The 20,624-nt window shown below is 35.7% G+C and overlaps 2 protein-coding genes across 6 annotated transcripts in view; one reads left to right on the top strand and one right to left on the bottom strand.

Annotated features, from left to right (window-relative positions):
- RYR3 (ryanodine receptor 3) overlaps window positions 1–11,625 on the top strand; it is a 282,481-nt gene extending 270,856 nt beyond the window's left edge. For all 5 annotated transcript variants that reach the window (XM_009283662.2, XM_009283665.2, XM_009283664.2 and 2 more), the window contains 8 exons: window positions 1,169–1,229; window positions 2,309–2,455; window positions 4,425–4,559; window positions 6,595–6,751; window positions 7,887–7,951; window positions 8,069–8,169; window positions 9,838–9,890; window positions 10,698–11,625. In XM_009283662.2, coding sequence (XP_009281937.1) covers window positions 1,169–1,229; window positions 2,309–2,455; window positions 4,425–4,559; window positions 6,595–6,751; window positions 7,887–7,951; window positions 8,069–8,169; window positions 9,838–9,890; window positions 10,698–10,792 — 814 coding nt within the window. In that variant the 3' untranslated portion in view covers window positions 10,793–11,625. The remainder of the gene's footprint in view (window positions 1–1,168; window positions 1,230–2,308; window positions 2,456–4,424; window positions 4,560–6,594; window positions 6,752–7,886; window positions 7,952–8,068; window positions 8,170–9,837; window positions 9,891–10,697) is intronic.
- Window positions 11,626–11,707: 82 nt separating this feature from the next.
- The window catches only part of AVEN (apoptosis and caspase activation inhibitor), a 120,036-nt gene continuing 111,119 nt past the window's right edge, over window positions 11,708–20,624 (bottom strand). The window contains exons 3-6 of the mRNA XM_009283684.1: window positions 19,212–19,282; window positions 15,244–15,339; window positions 13,389–13,746; window positions 11,708–12,167 (exon numbers count right to left, since the gene is read on the bottom strand). Of these exons, the coding sequence (XP_009281959.1) occupies window positions 12,049–12,167; window positions 13,389–13,746; window positions 15,244–15,339; window positions 19,212–19,282 (644 nt within the window). The 3' untranslated portion in view covers window positions 11,708–12,048. The remainder of the gene's footprint in view (window positions 12,168–13,388; window positions 13,747–15,243; window positions 15,340–19,211; window positions 19,283–20,624) is intronic.

Below are 20,624 nucleotides of genomic sequence, written 5' to 3'. Positions count from 1 at the left end.
TTTTTAGCAGGGCCTGTTGTGACAGGACAAGGGGGAATGGCTTTAAACTAAAGGGGGGTAGATTTAAACTAGATAAAAGGAAGAAATTTTTTATGCTGAGGGAGGTGAAACACTGGCAGAGGTTGCTCAGAGTGGCTGCTGGCTGCCCCATCCCTGGGAACATTCAAGGGGACGGGTCTCTGAGCAACCTGATCTAGTTGAAGATGTCCCTGCCCACGGCAGGGGGGTTGCTAGATGACTTCTATGATTCTATGATTCTATAACTTCACCGTCAAAGATAAAAATGGGATTTTATATTGAAACTGTAGTGATGTTTTCCTTGGCATGGAAAATTCAAATGGAGAAGTCTTCCTAGTGTGGAAGGAAAATAAAAAAGCTTTTTGTTTGTTCTAAAACATACTTGTGTTATAAAAGTAAGGAAAAAAAATCACATGAGTTGATGCTGACTAATATAGTTGGGCACTCTTATTTTAAACAATAATCAATGCAGCATTTAAAAGTTCTTTAAGTGTAACAACAGAGTTAGTTTAGAAACCAAAGGACAGAAAAAGTAGTGACAACAAATATCTAGATGCCTAGATATCTAAATTTCTAGTATCTAGAAAATAATCATAGATGTTTTCCTGACTTAATACATCAGCGAAGGTGAGAGTTTCAATGTATCCAAGACCCAAATGATTTAGGCTCCTACAAGAGTTTGGTTTCCTCGATACTTAAGGCACACAAGAAGAAGGATTTCCATTCACATGTCATCTAATGGCTAATAAAATATTTAGAATCTTGCAGAAGACATTACCTTTTCTCTTGGTAATTTTGGCAACATTTTACACTAGACAGAACACTTATCTCTTCAATTCAAGCAATTCAGGTTCCACATTTCACTACTTTTAACACACATTTTAATTTTTGTAAGTCTGGAATACAGCAGTATCACTTCTACTGAAATTGTTCCACCAGTTTCAATGGTTTAGAAACTGTGTATGGGTGCTCAGAGTTAATGAATACTCTCTGAAAAATGAAGCACCTACATCACTCAAAAAATAAACAGCTAATGTCACCACCTTCAGCAAAGAAATGTGAAGTGCCAAAACTAGTTTGTTGTTTACACTTACAGAATTCAGTACTTAATTTTGACATTGATGCATTTAAAAAATTTTGTATTTCCTAGGTTAAGCTCCATTGATACAAAGTACCACATTTGGAAGCTCGGAGTTGTTTTCACTGATAATGTGAGTATGTTAGCCTAGAAGAATATGCTTTGGTTTACTCTAAACATGATTGTATGCCTTCCACCATCTGCTTTTATTTTAAACAAACATACACAAATAATATTGCATTACAGAGCCATTTTAAATTTTTTTTTTTGTCTTGTGTTGTAGCAAATTGCTTTAATTTATGTTAGAACTTTCTTTTTGATTCTAAAGGGCAATTTGTATCCCCTCACCATTAATACAATGTCAGCATTTTGGAAGTTAATGGTACATTCATTTAATTTTGTAGAAATCAATCTAGCAACCAAAGGTGTCTTTTCTAAAATCAAGCACAGTCTACAGAAAGTTATCCTTTTTTATTCTTGAATCAGCTGTTTGACATGGTTGATTAATTCTTTTCTTTCATGCCTTCTCCTTTGAAAGGACCACGCTTACATTAAAATTCCTTTTTTAGTGAATCCTCTTTTTGCATCCTCTTGAGCATTCCCGAACAAACAAGAAGGTCAAGGTGAATCAAGTGAAGATGTACAAATTCATTGTGTACTAAAAGCACACTGAGCAATTGTTCTTCAATAAGAGCTTTCATGTCAAAGTGGCTTCAGGTTCATTGCTTGTTAAAAGAATAAGCTGTATTATGTGCCTCAGGTTTTCTGGGTGTCCTGGCTGACGTGGTCTGAGACTTAAACGAAAGTGTCTCAAGAGTAATACAATGTGTTTTCTCTCCTCCAGAATCAGTATTAAAATTTAAAGTACTGTCTAACAAGCTCCCCAACCAAAACACTTTTAAGGTAGGGGATTTTGATGTTAATAACATATATGCTGAAGGCTGCATTTAAATATGTAAAGATAGAGGTCTCGTCAGCATAACTAAGCAATAAACACTCCTTAAATGAACAGTGGAGATGATAAGAGACAGAGTAAGACAGTCTTTTTGAACATGTGAAATAGAGGTATTACATTCAGACTGTGATTCAAATCAGATCATGACAGTATTACTTTACTTCATAACTTGAGTGACTAAAAGAAAGCTATATTCTGGATCCAACAATGCACATTAGCACCTGCTAACATTCTGCCACTTTTCACTTTCTCTGCAGTCGTTTTTATACTTAGCTTGGTACACAACTATGTCTATCCTTGGGCACTACAACAACTTCTTCTTTGCCGCTCATCTGCTGGATATTGCTATGGGTTTCAAGACGTTGAGAACCATTTTGTCTTCAGTCACTCACAATGGCAAACAGGTTAGTGCTACAGGCAAAGGTTTGAAAATGAATGCGTTTTGTAACAGTACTGGAAAAAATCTTGTGGTACCTAGGAAATATTGGAATGCAATCCATTTTCATCATGATTGGATTAAAGAATAGATCCCATTGTGTCTTCTGCAGCACATTTAATACATGTTAAATCCTATGAAATTATAATAATCTATACTCACAGAGTGCTGATAGCTAAAGAAGTTTTGTACACAATAGAAAAATGCATCATTTTAGAAAAATACAAGAATATGAATCACGACCTAACCAGCTCCTTCTCTATGCTCAATGATGAACTAATTGGTGATAACTAGTAAGAATTCACAATCTCTCCTTAGCTACAGCAGTAATAATGATCTGGGCACTGGGATTTCAATACTTAGCTAGTAAGAATGTGGTTACAGGTGTGGGCATTCTTCACTGTGGAATATATTTATATGCCACTTTGTCACACAAAAATCAGATTAATAAAATCTACTTCCAAAACTAATTGTTGAAACTTATGCAGGGAATCATTCTCTGATCTCTAAAGGCTCTGTGTTCCTAGCTAGCATACCAACAAAAACAAGCTTTTCACTAACACACTCTTTAACTTACATTTAGAAATCTAACCGAACTTCCCCAAAATTTAATTTCAAACATACACATTCCATTCCTTCTCAAATGCAGTAACATATATTCTAAGCCCATTCTTACGCCCTGTTAAGACTCGTCAAAACATTTTAAACCACATAACGTTTTGGAAGAGGAATAAGAATATCCCCTCAGCTTAACTGATATATCCCTTGTGTTTGCTTAATCCTTTCTTTCAGCAGAAATTGACCAATGGAAGTTTCTTCCCTTATCAGGAAAGGAGGTTTCTAAAATAGTACATGAGAATGTTTTCAGTATCATCACACAAACAAATTAAATCTCTGTTTTTATCCCCTTCATTTTCTTCCAGGATGACCAAAGTCATATTACTTTTAATTTAATGATTGATATATTTTCTTTATGAGATTTTTCTAAATGTAATACTCAAAACTGAGCATAATTGACAAAACTGTTTCAACTCAAGACCATAGCTTTTAGTATACATTCTTAACAAGCAAAGATTAGTTTTGCTAATCCTGTTGCTTTTCTTGCTAGTGGATATGAACACTGGAAGACAGCTGCAGATTTTTCAATTGAAATGTTCACTTTGGGAGCATATTTACAGATCTGCAGAAAGTGATAAACTGACGATCAGCTCGTTGTTCAATACTCTTACATTTCTTTTAAAAGAGTAATACCAATTGTTGCACTTTTAAAAATATATAGCCTTCAGTAACTTCTCTCCAGAGCTGCATCTTCTAATGCCAACTCGAACAAACAATATAATCTAGTCTCATTAACTGCAAAGATTTTTCACCTAAGGATTTTATTTGCTTAAACGCAGGACCTGGAAATTACTTACTTTTTCATTATCTAAAAAATTTTCTATTCATTTTATCGATGTCTTTGCTAACCGGCTTTGGAACAGAAAGTAGACTATGATAAGTCATAATAAGTCCCAGTTGAAATTATTTATCAAACTAACTAAAGGGGTTTATTTTTTATCATTTAACTTTCACTGTATATCCAGTTTTTCAAGTTACTAGAATTTAACTTCTAAATTAAAGAGTGGAAACATTGCTTCAGTGATATATAGTTTGTATGCATATAGCTCAGAAAGATGGAAACAACTTCAGTTTCTTGATACCGTTTTTCCCTTTGATTTTCTCATGAAATAGAAGTAAAGCAGGGTAAAGTAACACCTCTACGCTGATCCAAGCAATAGGGAGACCTCAAAGCTATCATAATGGCTATCTTTAGTTTCCTTACTGGGAAAGGTACAACATGATACATTTTCAATACTTAAGGCAATGCACTGAGCTAGCATATCTCTTCTGATAAAATGAAACTGAAACCTACTTTCATGTCATGTCTCCATACACAGCTCATTCTTACTGTAGGACTCCTCGCTGTAGTAGTTTATCTCTACACTGTTGTGGCATTCAACTTCTTCCGCAAATTCTACAACAAAAGTGAAGACGAAGATGAACCAGACATGAAATGTGATGACATGATGACGGTAACTAAAACATCACCAGCATGCTTCAAATTTCATCCCGAATTCTTCAAATGGATACTTAAGATAAAATGATAAGCAAGGAGGGATGTTTTTGTTGTTAAATCCATGGGTCTCTTCTTGCTATATGTCATTTTGAAAATGTGAATGGTCTTGAAATTCCCTCTGCATTCTCCAGTGGTCTAAACTCAATAGTAGATAACTGGCACTCACCAGTATAGGAAGATATTCTGGATTTTTCTCCTAAATACCGTGGTATATGATTTGCTGCAACTCTTTTTTATGTGTGAAGATGGCAAACCCTTAAAGTATATGGAAGAAATTTCATGACAAACTGGTCAGCCCTGCAAAAAGAAGCTATGTTTTCACAGCACAAACCAACCCAATTTGTTCCCAATGTTTGCAAGTGTGCAAGCTCTTCCTATCCTTATTTAGGTTATATGAAATATACAATGTTATTAGCACTAGTTATAAAAGCCTGCTCCAAACTGCTTGCAATTAGTAATTTAGTCATGAAGTAAGAAGTTAAGGGTGAGTAGAGAAGGGAGAAATTAAAACTTATTATGGGTGGCAATCTAATGCTACTAATTTCCCTTCTGATTTCCACCTGTTGCCACAGAATGTTATTTATGTCATATTAAAAGATACTCTACAGATACCTATTATGGTATGAAGAGGATTTGATTTTCTTACTGTATACAGAAAACAGTGCAAATTCAGGTATTAAAAATGTAATGTTCTGAGTTTGTGGCCAGCTCATTTCTTCTATGGAATAGTCACTCTCTGCCCTGTGTTATATACCAAAGACAGAATAACGCACCTCAGAACAGAGGTGTGTCATAGACTTCACAAAATGATCTTCCCTATTCTTGAACTTTCTTTCAAACATTCAGTGCAAGTCAGATGTGCAAATGATAGAAATTATGAAAACTGCCCAAGCAGTATTATTTAACTGGTCTCTCTGCGAGCTGGATACAATAGTCTGGTCATAAAATAGATGTAGGAGTAATTGGAATAATGAAACTATTTTACATTTTAAACCACTCTACCAAGTGAGGTAAATCAATTCCAAGTTACATTTTTAAGTCTGATTAAACTAGTACCAGCATCTTACGTCAACAGTAAAGTTGCATTATAAAAATGGATATATAGTTCTGTTTAGTGTTTGCTTATGAAAGACCAGATTTGTCAGGTTTTATGCTGATTATTTTACACCAGCATTGCTGTCTAATGTGACCAGAACACTGTCTGGGCTTAGAGATTTCTGTTGTTTTTAACCCACATCATGTGACTAAAGGTGGCTTACAAGATTCTGTAGCTGATTCATACAGGAACATCAGTAGTATATCACTCCAGCAGAAGATTCCATTCTAATATACTTACATAGCTTAAATATCCAGATTTTAAAAGATTTTTCCATGAAGATATGACACACAGCAACATTTTTGTAAAGTGATTTCTTCTGCATCGAACTGAACACAGGCTATGTTTCCCAGATCATAAATAATTTACAATATACTAAACCAGACAGCTACTATTGCAAAATGAAATTATCCAGAAACCACCTAAACACAGATGGATCTACTTGTTGTGAATATGTCACTATTTATTTTATGGCAATATTTGCCAACATTTCTAAACTCCATTACAAGACTTCAAAAGATCTCCTCTGCTTACTCAGAGCAAGCTAGAATCTTAGGAATCAATATAAGGGGTAGAATATAGTTGAATACAGTAACAAATACAAGAAAAAAGCCCCCCACATGATCTTAGTCTGTAAGTAAGACCTAGGGAGTGAGAAGAGGGTAACAGCTGATGCTGACTCCCCCTCTTAGTAAGCGTACTTGAAGATGTAATCACAATAGTTAAGACAATAACAGATTTTTGGTGCAGTGTGTGATACATGAGGAATGATATTATGTGTTGTTACTATAACTTGTGAAAAGAATTAGCAGAGCAGAATAATTTAAAAAAAAAAAAGAAAAAAACACAATCATTCATGGTAAATATATCTGTAATTTTCCTCTCTCTTTTTTAGTGTTACTTGTTCCACATGTATGTGGGTGTAAGAGCTGGTGGTGGCATTGGAGATGAAATTGAGGATCCTGCTGGAGACCCTTATGAAATGTATCGAATTGTGTTTGACATCACATTTTTCTTCTTTGTCATTGTTATCCTACTGGCCATTATTCAAGGTACCATCACTTACCTTAGTATAGACTGTTAGAATTTAGTTTACTTAAGTTCTGCAATGTATTTAAACCATATTTGTGTTTGAGGTAAATTTAGCAGTATTGCTATAAAGACTTACTTCTGAGCTGATACAATCATCAATTCTGAAAGTAATAATTTTATACACAATTCATAAATAATGCATTGTCCCAAGTACTACACAAAGACAAAGCACAAGAAACATAACTTACCTGGGTTACAGTGTTTATGAACTTTGACAACTATCCAGCTATGACGCAGCTTGTGCAGGACCACTGTTCTTCCTATAATAACCATTTAAACTTGGAGAGCCTTGCTGTAGACACTCTTCACACCTTTAGTTTGGAACCACCACAGCTGGCTGGGGAATGGAGACTTTCCCCTTGGAAAGGGGAAATGACATGGAGAAAGTCACCATGGCCACATACCCATTTCCTCCTTTCTTTAGAGGATGATTTGCAGTTTTAATTGGTTTGCAGTTGTGGTTTACAGAGAATGAGACCTCTCTTCAATGACTGTCAGTATTCAACGCTCATGGTATAAACTGACCTAAGGCTGTTAGGAAAAAACAGCGTTTTATAGCAATGTGGTGGCAAAGAACAAATGTAATACATCTATACTGAGAAAAAGTTATGAATGTCACAGTCCCCCAGATGATCCAACTTTATTCTTAATATGTTGGAAGTGGAGGAATAATGCTTCAAATATGAAGCAGCATCCCACACTGGCTGGGGGGCCTGTGGGAGCAGAGTCATCGTTGTTGTTGAACAAAAGTTGGGATACAAGGGTTCCATGAGAAGGAGAATGAAAATTAAATTCTTTCATGGGAACAAAAGATATGAGATTATGGAAGCTTAAATTGACCAAAATATAAGTACAGAAAAGCCTGTCCACTCTCAAGATTGTACTTCCATGTAAGAGAAATTGTTACTGCTAGGAGTGCAGTGTAAACAAATGTTAGATGTGTGGAAATCGATAGATTGTAACTTGAATTGTTCAACCTAGACATAAGTACGCTGAACTCTAAAGACAGCAGAGGATGTCTGACAGACATAGCAATATTCATGTCTGAATGACAAGCAAAGTACTGAAGTGTTGCTACTTTTCCATTTGAAATAGGTCTGATTATTGATGCTTTTGGTGAATTAAGAGACCAGCAAGAACAAGTGAGAGAAGATATGGAGGTATGAGTAAGCACACTACATTTTTCATTACTCTTGTTCATCTAGATTGTTACCAGTTAAAGTAGTATCTTTGAGTAGTGTCTAAAATTCATTTGTAACCACAACTTGTGTTTCCAGACCAAGTGTTTTATTTGTGGAATCGGCAATGACTATTTTGACACAACCCCACATGGCTTTGAAACACATACTTTGCAAGAACACAACTTGGCAAACTATCTGTAAGTATATTTTACTACTGGAATTACGATGAAGAACCTTTCAGCTCCAGAGTAATTTAGGTGCACGCATTGCTGACAATCCTAAGACAGAATTCTGTAGAACTGAGGAATATCTCCATTCCTTTCTGGTCTCCCCTCCTCTACTCCACACTGCTGGTTATCTTTAAAGTGCTTACCTTACACATGAGCTACCTGAGTGGAATGAGACCTGAAGGCACACCAACTCCTTATTCCTCTGGAAGGAAACCCAGATATGTGGAATGATAGGGAACAACAGTTGAATAAGTTGCTTTAGTTTGGAAGTTTTGATTGTGACTTCTGCGGGTTTGGTAATGTTGATGAGACCACTGAAAATTAGCCTCAATCTGACAAAAAGAAAACACAAACACAAACATCAAAACAAACAAATGAACAAAAAAAGGGCATTTCTAGAAGATTCCTGAAAGATAAGCTACAAAAAGTAATGTACGAGTCTGATCCTATAGTTCTTTAGTGATAGTGCAGCTTTCCGAAACCTCGAAGCAATCAGGAGTTGTATGTGTTTAGACTATTGCCCAGACTCCCAAGACAGTGATCTTTACTTTCATTAGTAAATACAGAGCAGATCAAAGAGGATATTTAAGAAGTTAATTTGGTGGCATTAGTTACTCATACAACAATGATAATTATATGAACATTGTGCCAGCAGAACCAAAGGAGATGAACTGGTGGTATCTTATAGAAGTCTGGCTTTGGAATACTGCATCTGAACTTTTTAAATTTAAAAAAAAGAAAAAAAAAAAGGTGCGCCTCCGGGAGTGGAGGCTGCATTATTCCTTGCAGAACAACTGACACTGCAAAATCAACGCACGTGACTTTTGTGAGGCAAATTCCCATTAACATCCATACTTTTACCAGTCTACAACCTCCAAGCTTTTCTTACTATATTGAATTGCTTAATTGGTATATGGGAACCTGTAATTCACAGTAAATTAAAAATGGCCATTTCCTTAATATGAGAATATATAGTGAACAATCTTTCTAACCAGGTTGCCCTGTAATTAGACGAATGTTAAAGTCAGTATACATTCCTTTCTTTACAATGAAAGCACATACCAGGTTTAATTCCAAATGCACGGCATCAAAAGTAGCTAACCAAGAGTTGTGTTTCATATAAACAGACCATTGTTAGTACAATGTTAGAACAGCCTTCCTAATTCGTTCAAGCTCTTTACGTTTCAGTGAGCACAGGTATCTGAGACAGATAGGCTCAGCTTATGAGCTGTATGGCATGAGTGTTTGGAAATCTTGGTGCAGCTGAGTATTTGCCACACTTCTAACTTCTTGCACAGTAGCCATAGTAACTTCTTCCAAGGTGAGATGTTGGAGCATATGCGTATAGGAGTTGGCATATGCCTAATTCAGGTATTGCTCCTAGCATTGAAATGAAGAAAATGCTAAAACACGTCTTTCCACAGATTTTTTTTACAGATTTTACATCTGTTAGCACTTCCACAGGAGAAGCGCTGGAGGATAGAAATTTCTCCTTTGACATAAGCACTTTAGATGCCTAGCAATATCATTACTTTGCTGGTTGGCATAATCTCCCTCACATACCCCAGTCTAGGAAAGGTTACGCAGAGATGTTATGTTTTCCGCACTAATACCTGCTTCATGTGCTTGTTTCAGGTTCTTTTTAATGTATCTCATTAACAAGGATGAAACTGAACATACTGGCCAGGTGAGTAGAAAATGAAACAATTTTTTTTTTTTAAGATTCTCTTTTTTATCTTCTCCAGCCTTGTAGCTATGTACCACCAGGTGGAACTGATGTACCACCAAGGAGTGGAGATGATGCCACCCTCCCCGAGAGTCTTCTACAAGTGAAAGAAAAGGAAGGGTTAAAAAAAAAGGGAGGGGGTGGGCTGCAGCAGCGTGCTATTCTACCCAGCACTGAACTGTCAGAAGTCAGTTACTAGTAATCTTAGTGTCATCTTATCTCTCAAATGAAACCCTGAAATATACCAGCTGTAGTTTATTCCCAAAAGATTAAATAGTTAAGCTACTATGTTTATAGTCTAAATCCATATATATGTATATATAGATAGGTATATGGATGTGTGTATGTACGTTTAGCATTGTTAGGCCCTAAAAGTAAAAAAATAAATAGGATTTAATGATCTCTTATCTCAAAATAAGAAGCTGTTATGCAAACACTACAAAAGTACCTTACACTTCAATGTTTTCCAAGCAAACTAAAACACATTTTATATATACAGATTGTGTACAGGTTTACTCCGATATAACTAGACTGATTAATTTACACTTACACAGTTTTTCTAATAGGGCTTAAATTTCAGTAATACTGAATCAAGAAAAGTATAGAATAATACTTTTATAAATGTTCTTGAGTCATGATCTTTGAGTTTCAATGTCTTCATGGTTCTACTCCATGGTAATAAGCACAGTACCTGGTTATTGTTAAAAGTTTATCCAGAGTGCTAACTGCAAGGTGTCTGTTAAAATAAATACTCTTTATCATTTTCACAAGTCGTTTGTGTGGAAGATGTACCAAGAAAGATGTTGGGATTTTTTCCCAGCAGGGGACTGCTTCCGGAAACAGTATGAGGATCAACTTGGCTGATATCACAAAATAAATTATTTATTCATGAACTGTTAAGATCCAGTATACAAAAAACCTTTTCTTTTCATGGTGTAATTTCATAGCTTGTATTTGCTTTAAATGTCTTTAAACTTCAAGACATACATAAAATTTGACACTATTTCATAGGCTTTTTGTACCTACCACATATGAAACAGGTCTTTTGTTGGAATTTTAATTAGAAAAGAGAAAACTATGCCAGATAAACTTAAGCCTTCCAGTTCAAACATGGTCTGAAATGATAACTTTTTAACCACATCATTAACCTAGCGTTTGGCAGTACAGTTGAAAGGGCTAAAAGGTGTCTTAATTGCACAACATTTGACATTTAAGAACTTGAACATCAGAGGCCATGCCTCAGAAAAAATATTTTAACTAACTGCTGTCCAGTTTTTCCGCCCAGTATTTGCTAGTGAATGTATTAAGATACAGCTTGAAAAGCTTTAAGCAGTTAAAAAGAAAACATTTTCAAACACTTCGTCGACCTTGAAACATTAAGTGCCTTAAAACCTCTGTAGACATAGCTATGCAAACTTTTTATTTATGTTAGTGTTCTAGATGAACAGATCCATTAACTGTATTGCTTTTCCGTCTTTCTGTATGAAATTGCACTTGAAGTTTGTTTATATACTACCTTCAATAACAGCTTATTAGATGCTGCTGTTAAAAGACAAACACGGTATCAAAATGAATACAATTTAAATCTTAGGCCAAAATAAAACAACGCTCTATGGTCACCTGCAAGTAGAAGCTGCTAGGATTATGAGGTTTTTTTCTTCTAATAAAAAGTGCCCACTGCAATAAAGTATTATAAACCAAATTACCTTTGCTGTCTTCTTTCTCATTTTTCTACAATATGGAGATGTGGCGTGAGGGTGGTGACTAAGAACACATGTATTCATTGTTCATTCATAGTTTTATTTTAAGGACTACACAGAGCAAGTACAAGCTGAAATAACTCTTCTCTTCGTGTGCTGTAGCCTGCATCTTTAGCAAAGGCAATGCTAATTTCATTACAAATTTTAGACCTTTCTAAGAATATTAGTCTTCGACAATTTTCAATCACATCTAAGTGAATTTTGGTTGCACAGAATTTTAGGTGCCAGCAAAGAAAACCGGGCATTTGGCATACTGCACAAAGTGAAACAGATAAAGGAAGTAACAAGGATATAAAGGAAGATTCAACTTTCTACTTAATGTTTACTATATTCAGTTATTCACATAAGAAAATTTGAGCTTCAGGAAATCATGCTGTCCAGCCAATCTTCAAGCTCTTCCTCAGTAACATTTTTAGATGTACTTTGCTGTTGCGGTGATGCTGTACTCTTCTCTTCAGGCATATCTAGTTTTAAAGGGTCTAGAAAAGTGAAAAGAACAGACTTGAAAATCTGGAAACAATTCCATACAAGCTCCTTGTCCCAGATCATTGTTTTTTTTAATACAAAACTGACTCAATTTAAACACAATCTCTCTTTCTTGAAGAATAGCGAGTCATATTCCAAAAATAGTAGCAACAATAAAAAAAAAAAGGCAGCTTAATAGGCTCAACCAGAGCAATGCGGCTTCCATCTGATTCAAAGGGGGCAAGGCCTGGTTTGCAGCAGACAGAATGTAAGTGATCCCCCTACTGCGATCTGTTCGCAATCCTGTCCGATGCAGAGTTTACTTTAATGTAGGAGAGGAGCAGGAGGCCCCAACAGCAGATGGCCCTGCATGATTATTACAGCAGGATATGATTCCATACTCTGATGGCATTGTTTTCTTAAGGGATTTACACTTTGCTTTGGAGTGGAAAGCATGACATACCACTGCAATGAAAGAGCATTTCAAGATTGTCTTCAGTAACAAGGCTTGCTGTATTGCTTGTGGTGACATCTTACATGTTCAACCATCTTGAACTTAATTTTTAAGATAGCGAGAAAATCATACACAAAAAATCAGAGATGCTAAAAATTCTTCTACAGCATTGTGGACTGGGGAGGAGAAGCAAACCATCTCATCAAAACTAACAAACAGTAGTATAACTTCTAGGAATGCAAACAAAAGGAACGGTTTGCCAATTTTCTTGAAATACGAAAATTTTTGTATATGTTTTGTTTCCATCCTAAACTTAATTTTGTAAAATCAATACTGGTAAAGTTTGAAAATATCATTTATAACAAACCACCAGAAATAGCTGTCAATTCTTCTGTATACTACTAGCACAGTGAACCACGGGCTGATAGCGCTACATAAAAACTTTATTTTATCTTCCTCTCGCTAAAATTCTCTAGCAGTCCATTAATTTTTTTCTTTAATTAATTTCTTTAATTTGAATCATAAGACCAATGCTGTTCTGCAGAAGAATTTCTCTTAATGCTTAAAATGAACTGACAATGGTGAAACTTTAGTTCAGTGGGGAGTTAAAATTGAAAAGGAACAAATGGGTCAGAACATAGCCCCAGATAAATGAAATGCAGTATGACAGAGATGATGACAGCAGTACTGTCGACTGCCTAATCAAGAGTTCAAAAACATCATCAAAACAGAGAGCAATGGAAATTAAATAAGGGCATGCTGGGGAGAAGAGAAATCTTACCGGTTTCCTTACAATCCATTTTCACATCTTTCTCAGTTGATATGTTGTAGGATAATGAAACTGACACAGGCCTGTTTTCTGTATCAAGGGGAGCATCTAGATTTAGGAGAAGATCTAGTTCTTCATCCAAATGGTCAGTCTCTTGCTTTGATTGTGGTTGGGCTCTCTGAAATGGTTCTGCTGCACTTGCCCTAGGACCATTTTTACTTCCAGGCTCTGATGGAGCAACAGAATCACCAATGGGATGGGAGACCAACACCGTTTCACTTTGAGCCAGAGTCTGTCGGAACAAAAGCTCTCTCTTGCCATCTTCAATAATTTTAGATTTCATCTGTGGGAGCTCTACAGGTGTTGATGCCTAAGAGTACAAGAAAGGACTTTAGTCTTTCTAATGATTAACTGTATTTTTACTATTTTTTGTCTAATTTGGATTGTAATTCATGCTTCCTACATTTGATCACTTAAGAAGGTACAATGAATTTCAGCAGAAATGAATTCAGAAGTAAACTAAAGTTATCGTGATGGTACTTTTACAGAAGCAACTATAAAATACAGTTTTACCCCTCATTACAGAATATGAGATTGTATGCTAAATCAGCAAGTTCCATTGTTTCACAAATACTTCCCGGAGAGTTACTTTTCTTTAATTCTTCTGTAATGAAACCCCACCAATACTGAATTTTGCAATGAGTGAAGTCAGAATTTGGCTAGAAACATTATCCCATGTTAGGCCTTCCCTCCAAAATTCCAGTCTTGAAAGCAAACCGTACTACAGGTCGCTGAAAATCATTTAGCAAAAGTTATAGTATATAGCTGTATGTTTTGAAAAATGAAACCAAATTACAAAACATTATCAAAGACTGAAACAAGAAATGGCAACTCATTATTTAACCATGGAACACAGATTCTGCTTTTATCAGGATGCCCTGGTGTTAATAACACTGCAGCATATCTGATGACCACACCACTGGTCAGAATGACAGGACAAAGATTAAGTGTCTTTATAACCCTGGTAAAAGTTAAAGACTGTGACTAGAACTCTTAAAAAGAAAATTGTATTTGAAAGTAACATTTGCAGATTCCCTTAGACATCACATCTGCAGACATATTTGAGCTCCCTAAAGAAAGAGCATAGTTCTGCAGTCACAGAAGCACTTCATGCAACTCCAAACAGAAGTAAAATTTCTTCTGTAAGGGTCATGTTTCTTTTTCCTTGCTTGAGCAGATGGATTTTTTTTTAAGAATTTTGGTTTTATATTTAAGTCTCATTGGTTCTTTTGCCCTTACATGAATATTTTCTTTTTCACAGCCTGAAGAAACATTTTTTCCTAATATTTGGTTGCTTTTTTTTTTCCCCCCACAAGAGCATAAATGCCATTTTCTTCACCTGTTCGATTGACAGTTCTACCTGTTCTAACACAGATGTAAGTTTGATTCGTGGAAAAAACATGTATGTTGATATTAGCTATGTAGCAGAGTAAATCACAATTAAAATAATTAACAGGAAAGAATGTGAAAGCACTTTCAAAATTCTGGCGCAGGCTTTTAACAGCTGCTAACAAGAGAAGCAAATACAAAAACAGTGCGATCATTCCATGTCAAACACTCCGATACCTGGCTTCAAATCTAATGTGCTGCACATCGAAGCATTTTGTTTAAAGCCAACAAAGCATAAAAAGTGCTGATAGAGGGGTATCCTGCATTACATGCCATTTGACATGCCAGTCTCAAGAAATGTATTTACTTATAAAATACATTCTACTTATGTCTGAAGACCAAGTTTAAAGTAATCATTCTTGCATAGATTGTTTCACTTCAAATATTTGCATTTTCTTGTGAAAATTCACAGCATTACCTGCAGAAGTTCAGCAGCTACATTCAACCTCAGATGTAGAGGCAATTCCTGAAGGGCCTGGACCAAGGACTGGCAGTCAACAGAAAGTGCAGATAACTGAAATATAATTCAACACACAGTACGCTTGTATTAAAAAAAAATATGAACTAATAATGACTTTAATCTATTACATTCCCCTGTTCCACACATTCAAGGAATGTGAGGAACAATCTAATGAAATACAGGAATTTGTAGTTCTAAATTACACATGTACAAAGCAGTTTGGCTAAATTACCATATAAACACCTACAATGCAAATAATCACTTAAAGGTTTAAAAACAAGGTATAAATGGAATGCTCCTTAGGCAATGCCTTGAAAATCCAAAGTAGGAAAATAGTTCTGCAAGTTGACAATGTCATAAGAAGCTTTTCCAACTCAAACATCTTTTAATCTGTGAAGCTTTCTATGCAGAGGGCATTGCCATTCTTTAATGAGTTGCTACTATTTTCTAAGCAATCAAACCATGTAGTTTGTGTGTAGCTCTACTGTTTTCAGTGCCTAAACAACGTGGCCCTTTTTATACTTCCCCGTCTTTTAAAATGTTGTTTCGATGCTTACAAAAGCAACAAACTATAGTTACATACACTTCTAAAATGACATTCAAGATATTCAAGAAAGATACTCTACTGCTGCCTCGCTGCTTAAAAGGTGGAACTGTCACTTATTAACGTGTTTCCTTTTCTCTTGACCCCTTTTTTTTTTTGGCTGTAAACTATTAAAAACAAATTTACACAAAACGGACCAGCAATATTTGATGTTGGTCAGTCTACCCGGACTTTGGTAGACTTAAACAGATTTCAAGCTCACAGTACAGCAGAACATTCTGAGCACGTTCACCATCGATGAAAATAATTTGATATCCATCACAAATTTTAAAATCTGACAACAAAATGCTAGTTCAGTCTATACTCTCATTTTCATGGAAGCAGAGAAGCTGCTTCTAAATCTAGCTTAGAGACAAAAATTTGTCCCTCTCAGTATGGTATAGACTAACACAGACATTTAGAAGTCCAAATACTCATAAATTAGGAGAGAGTGTTTTGTGCCATATCACAAGAGATTTGTCAAAGGAATTTACACTGCTCCCAAAAGCCAGTCAACAGGATGGCTTTTGACACCTGCACACACAGCAAGAATGAACAAAGACATAGTGTGTTCTGATAGCATGTTTACAAAATTAAAATAAATTAAAAAAAGAAACAATGCAGTTGGTTTAACAGGTTCTTGTATCCAAATTCTGCTTCTGGTATCCAGTAATGAGAGTAAAAGGACCAAACAAATATCTGATGGTTAGAATTTTTCTTCTTTACTAACAACTTTATTTTACAATGGATTAGTGATCACCATCAAAGATGATTCACTGGCACAAGAAACCTCAGAAAGTCTTCAACAAGCAATTCTTGTTGCCCAGCAATGAACTAGAACTTCAGAAAACCCAGTTCTTTTGAGAGATACTGAAGATCAAATATGGCTTCTGCACATTTGCAAAGGACAAGGAAATCGTATGAATTTGGTAACATAAAAAAATTGTAAAAAGTCACATATCATTGAATAACAATTAAGTGCTTTTGGGAAGAGCTAAGTACACTTGCAAAAAGATTAATGTGAATGAACATTGCAAATGAAGGTGAAAATGGAGACAGGGAAGAGGAGGAAAGGCTGAGGATGAAGGAAAAGGGGAATTTGGAGAAATAAAATAATGGAAGAAGGAATTCAGTATCCAAGTAGAGATTTCACTAAAAGTGGTGTTTGAATAAAAAACAAACAAAGGGATCAAAGCAGTATTTAATAAATTATAAACACTTCATGGCACATGTAGTTGTAACAAGTAGTTATCCTCTACTTATTTTCTGGAACAGAGGCATACTTTGTTGCTGGAATTGTGATTTTTTTACTGAAAAATCCAAATTACTATTAGCTGATTTTTAAATTGCAGACTGTGTTCTGAAACATTTTTATTGCATTTTATCAGCATACAACAAAGCAAATCCAGATAGACTTTTTGTAACAATGAATGATAATATTCTTAATAAACTGAAAATTTGTCATTGTTGATGTCATTGTTACATTTCTAGTCCATATTTGAAACCGATGCTTTGCCATTGCTTTCTACAAATAACAGGGTATGGGAAATATCTCGTCATTCTGCAACTATTTTTATGCCTTTTCTGCTTTATTTTGTTCCATCATAATCACTTCAGTTCAGTTTACAATTCTCTAATCTTGAACATAATGTATAGACAGACAAAGAACTAGAAACAGGTGAGCTAAGAGGCAAAGGCAAGGAATTTGGCAAAGTGGATCTAGGATGAAAATTAGACCTGGATCCAGCTTTCAGGGAAAAGAAAGATGGGCCAGAAACAAAAAGGAGGTAACAGGCTGAAGACCAGAGACAATGTGAAAAACTAGATAAAGCTATGAAACCATCTGGGCCAGGATTCTGGACTAAAATAAGAAATCAAAGGAAGTGTAATGGTGACTAGTGCAGTAAACTATTTCAAACTGACATAAGAACAGTGAAAGACAGGAAACAGTTTGAAACAACAAATTTGGATGGGGCAGGACGAATGACTACAGTTTGGTAGGGACAGAGGCAGAAGAACGTGCCCACCACAGCACACTTCACAATGAGTGAGAGCATAGGACCAGCTCCAGAACTGTGCAGTCTCATCACTGGCAGCCAGAAGAATATTTGTGAAATCCACTGGCAACGTGCAACTTCACTCTGCTCACAATGGCTTTAGCTATTCAGAAATTCCCTGGAAACATTCCAGGTCAGGTTGGAGGGGGGTCTGAGCACCCTGATCTCTTTTAAGATGTCCCTGCCCAGGGCAGGGGGGTGGACTAGATGACCTTTAAAGGTCCCTTCCAACCCAAACTATTCTATGATTCTATGAAATTAATGAATGTGTCCAAATCACCTAAATGCTATAATGACAAGCGTATGAGGAAATTATGAAGAAATTAATATTCTGGATACTGACATCCTGCACACTAGGAGTGGGAGGAACTGATAAGAAAAAAATACACAGTCATTGAAAGACTGTATCCCACTGAACAAACATATGATGGTTTAAACAAATGCTGCACTTGGTCTTATTTCCTCATTTTAATTTGACTTTGCAACTTTAATGTACCTTTAAATATCACTTCCCAGGGAATAATTATTGTCAATATTTTAAGAAATAAATAGCAAACTTTTAAAATTTGAATACATATGTATGTTTCAAGAAACACTCAAGCACAGTTTTGCTGCAATTCTAAGAAAAGCTTGGAAGCCAAAAGCATTTACCTTACAGTAATTTAGGTGACTTACGTGAGGAAGACAGCTGCAGAGATTAAGACACTTTCCAGCATCCTGATACAGAAAAGAGCAGACTCCTATTGCTTTGCCCCTTTTTCTTCCAGCATAAAGAATCCACACACAAATAATCTAAAACCTAGTTGGTCCCATAGTCATTTCACCATTTCACTCTGGTGAAATTTCAACCAGAGGATATGAACTGTTAATTTGAAAGAACTAAAACAAGCTTCACAGTCAAATATATGAATATACTCACATAGGCTTTGTTATAGTCATTTTACTAAACTATTTTCTCTTGAACACAGCTGAAAAAGGAAGGCCGATTTGATATGTCAGTAAAGCAAAGTGAGAGTCCTTTATTTTCTCTTTACTGGATAGATTTGCTTGTTCTTTTCTACCAACGTTACTTAAAAACCTAGCCCGCTGCTTTGATTAGTATTCAATAGAAATAAAAAAAGGACAAGACCCAAGAGCCTCCAGCATCAGATACAAATTAATAAAGATATACAGAATAAAGAGTGCTATTATTGTATTAAACAATTTGTTGCTGAAAGCACAACTTCCTAGGTACTCTGTGCCAGGCAATTATCCACACAAACTCATTTGAATGATAATTCTGTTACCTGCTTATGGCATATGCTTTCTCTATCCCATTCTTTCTCGTCAGCAAATCGGAACTGTGTAAAGGAATCTCCTACAAAAAACAAATAAAAAATATATTTAAAAAAAAAACCAAAAAACCAAGCAAGCTTTCTCCAAAGTTCCCAACCCTACAGAAGTAAATTCAAGCAATAAACGTCATGTTTTCAACAAATTTGCATTTAATTTTAATGCTGCTTGCATTCACAGTATTAAACTTCTTTAAGCCAAAGTTCTATAGAAAGATCTTTTAATCTCTTATTTGCAAAACAGTACTGAAAAAGGCGCAACAAATTCAAAACTGAATTAGGAGGTGCTAGGTGTCATGTCAACAAGCAAGATTTTAATTGAAAAGTCCGATTTGGACAACATACTAGGAACACGTAGAGTATTCACAGAGTGCATTTTTAACAAACAGCTTTGAATGTGCTGTAGATAGACCACCTCTTACCAACATGCAAATCTCTCTTAAAAAGGATTATAAATGTCCTTAAAATCAGTTTGTACAGGCCAAGTAAAGACTTCTTGTTGACTGGTAGCTAAATTCTCCAGACTTTCTCTTCCTTAAACTAGTCCTACTCCAGCAGGTCATCAAAAAAAGGCACTGAACCCCAAACTCCAATTCATATGCATAAGAGACTGAATTAAAAGAAACCTTAAATAGGGCTAATTAGGCTACATATGTAACCTTACTTACAGGATCTTCTAAGCTCCTACCACATTCCTCCAAGACAGTAGGAACTTCCTCTTACTATAGGGGGGCTTGGGTTATTATTTTGTTTTAGATGTGGTATTTCTATTGCAGTACCATGCTGGGTTGCGAAAGACAGTCCTATAAATTTATTCACTGAATAAACACACAAGAATTCCAGGAATGCAAAAAAATTAGTAAGGTCTGTGATAGAGGAAACATGAAAGATTAGTGTTGCAAGATGATGGCCAAAGGTCTAGAGTAACAGAAAGCGAAGATGTTGCTGATGCAGAGTATAGGACATATGCCTTCTTCGACCATGCAGTTTGAGAACAAATAGCTGTTTCAGGAGCTCTATTGAAAAAAAACCAAACAACTATTGCATTATTGCATGAAGGAGATTAAATTTGATCCCAAGAATTGCAGATCACCTATAAGTCACTAGGATTTAGTCCAGTAGTAAGTTCAGAAGCAACAGCTCATTCTTTCCCAACCTCTAATAGAGAATGAATGCGCTGGAGGAAGTTTTCAATGGCATTACCAACAACTGAGCATCTAACTTCCATTTGGCTCTCAATATCCTAACTGCCATTCATAACTTTGACAATTCCTGAATCATGCCCTTAATCCTGCATACAAAATAGAATCGTAGAATCATAGAATACTTTGGGTTGGAAAGGACCTTTAAAGGTCATCTAGTCCAACC

The sequence above is a fragment of the Aptenodytes forsteri genome, unplaced genomic scaffold (assembly GCF_000699145.1).
Source record: "Aptenodytes forsteri isolate BGI_AS27 unplaced genomic scaffold, ASM69914v1 Scaffold342, whole genome shotgun sequence".
Classification (NCBI taxonomy): Eukaryota; Metazoa; Chordata; class Aves; order Sphenisciformes; family Spheniscidae; genus Aptenodytes; species Aptenodytes forsteri.
The sequence above is the reverse complement of the archived record's forward strand: the minus strand, read 5'-3'. Positions and strand labels throughout refer to the sequence as shown.